Below are 3797 nucleotides of genomic sequence, written 5' to 3' on the forward strand. Positions count from 1 at the left end.
CCGGATGCCTGGGAGAGGATTGTGGATATGTGGCTCAGCTAGGACTGGAAGAAGGAGCATGATGAAGCACGCGAGCGCCGTTTGCTGATGCAAGGAGTACCACACTATCAAGGCAGCCGCAACCTCTCCGAATTCTCAGAAGCTTGGGTAAGGCGAAACCATTTCTCTAACCTAACACTCAATTCTGCAACAACTCTAACAATGTTATTGTCTTTCTCGTAGTCGGTGTCACATGGTGGCCGCCCTTGTGGTCACCTCAAGGCATATGCCTTGTTCCACTTGGGCAAGGCGACGGCCGCCACCGACTGGACCCCGGAAGTCCCTGCCGAGTTGTTCACCAACGCCAGCATTGCCCCTCGTATCTCTGCGTACATAGAGATGGCAAGGTCAGTCCACGGGCCAGACTATGACCTGACCACCGAGGAGCGGCTTGATCTAGAGCTCGTGATGAGGGTGGGGCAAGGCAAGAAGCACAGGCGGTTCTAGCTTGGCGACGGTGTCCTCGACACGACCTCTGTTCCTCCGCTGCACCAGATCCGAACAGCGAGCATGAGCTCAATGCCGGCCATACGCCAGCGTCCGACCGTGGTGTCGACACTCCAGGTAAGTGTTCTCTTCCATTCCTAGTTCTTTGACTTTTACATACCTCAGCTCCGCAATCTTGAAACATTGGCGTCAAATGTTGCAGGCACAGCTGCAGGCGATGGAGGCCGAGCGGGAGCAGCAATGGCAGAGGCTGGCAGCTTTGGAGGCTGAGTGGGAGCTCGAGCGGCAGAGGCTAGCAGCTTTAGAGGCCAAGCAGGAGCAGGATCAGCGGCAGATGGCAGAGGTGCTCTCCTACGTGCGGGGTCTTGCGATGACCCAAGGTGGAACGGTCCCACAGTTCCTGCTCAGTCAGCTACAGGCTACACCTCCACCTCAGCTTGATTCTACTCCGGTGAGTATGACAAATGTTTTAGTTTCTCTAAATGTCAAACCTAGTGAAACCTAGTGCTAGTGGTGATGGTGGTGGGTGGTGGTGGCGGCGTGGTTGGTGGTGGTGGTGGCGTGGTGGTGGTGGTGGCTACGTGGTTGGTGGAGGTGGTGGCGTGGTGGTGTGGTTGTTGTTGGTGGTAGTAGTGGTGGCGTGGTGGTGGCGTGGTGGTGGTGGTGGTGGCGTGGTGGTGGTGGTGTGCTTGTTGGTGGTGGTAGTAGTAGTGTGGTGGTGGCGTGGTGGTGGTGGTGTGGTCGTGGTGGTGGTGTCGCGTGGTTGGTGGTGGTGTGGTCGTGGTGGTAAAAAGTACATGTAGTGCTTGGTTATCTATTTATGTTGTCTAACACGTTCTGTATCTTCTTTGTTTGTGTAGCGTCAGTCGGCGGTGTCGAACGACCCTAACCTTCTCCTCCTCAACTCCCCAGGATCGCATGCGGCGCCTTCTCAGCCCGGACCGTCGCCGTGACTAGTTTGGCGCCTCCTATGCCTCTTGTTTATGTTGCTTGTCGAACTTTACACTTGTGGTTGTCTATGTGTCGAGATTTGTTTGTGGCTTCGAGACTTCTATGTGATGTGGATGTGAATTATGTGATGTGGATGTGGTTATTGATATGTGGATGTGCTTATTGTGATGTGGATGTCATATATATATGTTTACTTGTTGACTGGAAATGCAAAAAACAAAAAAAAAATTAAAACTGGCTGTGGCTTTGCCGAGGGCTATGGTCATGCCCTCGGCAAAGCTGGGAATTCTGGAACACACAGAATCCCAGCTTTGCCGAGCGCATGACCATAGCGCTCGGCAAAGAGGAAGCCTTTGCCGAGAGCTGAGCCATAGCTCTCGGCAAAAAAATGTCTAAAAAAAATTGTCAATATTATTTGTCGAGAGCTCTTCTGACAGACGTTCGGCAAAGTTTTTTGGAAAAAAAAATTCAGAAATTCTTTGCCGAGAGCTTGCCGTCACGGCGAAAATTTTTGCCGACGGCCGGCTAACCCTCGGCAAATCCTTTGCCGAGAGCCCGAGATGCGGCTCTCGGCAAAGTAGCCTTCGCCGTGAGGTACTGTGCCGACTGGCCTTTGCCGAGAGCAACTCTCGGCAAAGCCTTTGCTGAGGGCAAAGACTTCTTTGCCGAGCGTATCCGGCCCTCGTCAAAGAACCTCGTTCCAGTTGTGCTTGATCTAGCCCAAACCTGAGGGTTTCAACGTAGAGCAGCAATTCCTAGAAAATAGTACACACTACTAACAGTTTGGAAGTAGGTAGCCTAGCTAGCTACTCTACCGGGTCAGCAAAAATCGTCACCTAACTTGGGCGCGCACGTATCCACCGCGACACTTTCCAACCATCTCTACCAAAAAGACAGTAGAACAAACTCACCCACCCACTCATGTCATCACACGCGCATGCCCACACACGTACGTGCAAGCAAGGTAAGCATCCTATATATATATTACCCTGCACGGCACGGCTTGCTAATACCTTCATCGATCGAGCTAGCTAGGTCACTAATCCAGCTTGGCAACAACGCACGATCACGACGACATGGCCACAGCCATGGTAGCGAAGGCCGCCGTCGTCACCACCACGACCACCACCAGCGGCTGGAGCGCGACGCCGCCGCCGGCGCTGCCGGGCAGCAATGGTGACCACGACCACAAGGCAAAGGTGACGACGACGAAGACCATTGCCGATGTCGTTGTCGACGAGGACGAGCTGTTCGAGCTCGACATCGCACTCCTGGACGGCCGCGACGACGACCACCAACACAACAACCGCGGCCGCAGTCCTGCTGCCAGTGCCGACGACGACGCCACCGGGCACGCCCTGCTGGCTAACTGCCTGCTGCCGCTGCGGTCGGTGAGCAATGCGGTGCCGGTGGCGGCGAGCGGCAGGCTGTCGTCGTCGTACCCCTACTCCGGCTACTACAGCTCCAGGAGGCTCTTCACGCCCCGCAGCAGCAGAAGGTTCCTTTTCCTTGGACGCTCAGCTGGGAATTCTTCGGCGAGGCTTTGCTTCTCCAGCAGAGGCTTCGAAGCCATGGGGAACTACTTTCAGAGGTACTGATCGAGTTTGGAGAGACGTCGATCGAGAAACAACCTATACACTAAACTATATATAATAGTGAGAGAAGACCCCCTCTAAGTACATCACCAATTTGTATTAAAATCAGGTAGTAGTAAAATCACTACCGGCTTGTATATACACCATCATTGTCTGGTAGTGACAGACGACCGGGCCCAAAATTTTCATTTGCTATGGTTTTGGCTCAAACCACACTGGTTCTTGCTCTCAGTCATCGCCGGCTGCCGCCTAGAATCGCCAACAAAATATTATGTCAAGCAGCTAGCTATAACAGTGGTTGATACCCTAATAACAAGTGTGTTGTCCTTATCAATAAAAGGAACACCATTTTTGCTACAATTATTGCCTTTGCCTAATTTTAACGACTCCCAGCCATAGAACTTGTAACTTCTGCACCCCAACTATCAAAACTATTCATTTTTTACCTCTCAACCTGGTTTTGAGTTGTTCTCAGCAGGTGGCTCACACCCACTAGACACTAGTAATATATATGCAGGGGGTTTTGTGCAAGATTGCCAGGAACGGAAATTTAGGGTTAGCTTTGCACAGCAGAGGAGCCAGGAAAAAAATATAGGTGAGACGAGTCCTAATAAGAAAATAAATCAAAAGGCTTGTGAATCAAATCGCACCGCATTCACATGCTACGATCACACAATTATGACAAAAAAGCTACAACCATAAAAATTATGGCGATCCTAGACACACCTATGCTTGTACCTCGGCCTTGACCGAATCCAGCTGCTG

At 52.0% G+C, this 3797-nt stretch overlaps 1 protein-coding gene across 1 annotated transcript; it reads left to right on the forward strand.

Annotated features, from left to right (window-relative positions):
- The first annotated feature begins 2513 nt into the window (after positions 1-2513).
- LOC136504132 (uncharacterized) lies at positions 2514-3168 on the forward strand. Its single transcript, XM_066498998.1, has one exon. The coding sequence runs from the start codon at positions 2514-2516 to the stop codon at positions 3033-3035; it is 522 nt and encodes a 173-aa protein (XP_066355095.1). The 3' UTR covers positions 3036-3168.
- Positions 3169-3797: the final 629 nt, after the last annotated feature.

The sequence above is a fragment of the Miscanthus floridulus genome, chromosome 14 (assembly GCF_019320115.1).
Source record: "Miscanthus floridulus cultivar M001 chromosome 14, ASM1932011v1, whole genome shotgun sequence".
NCBI lineage: Eukaryota > Viridiplantae > Streptophyta > Magnoliopsida > Poales > Poaceae > Miscanthus > Miscanthus floridulus.

Excerpts from the sequence above, each read along its gene's own strand:
- LOC136504132 (XM_066498998.1), top strand. The coding sequence starts at position 2,514 with ATGGCCACAGCCATGGTAGCGAAGGCCGCCGTCGTCACCACCACGACC.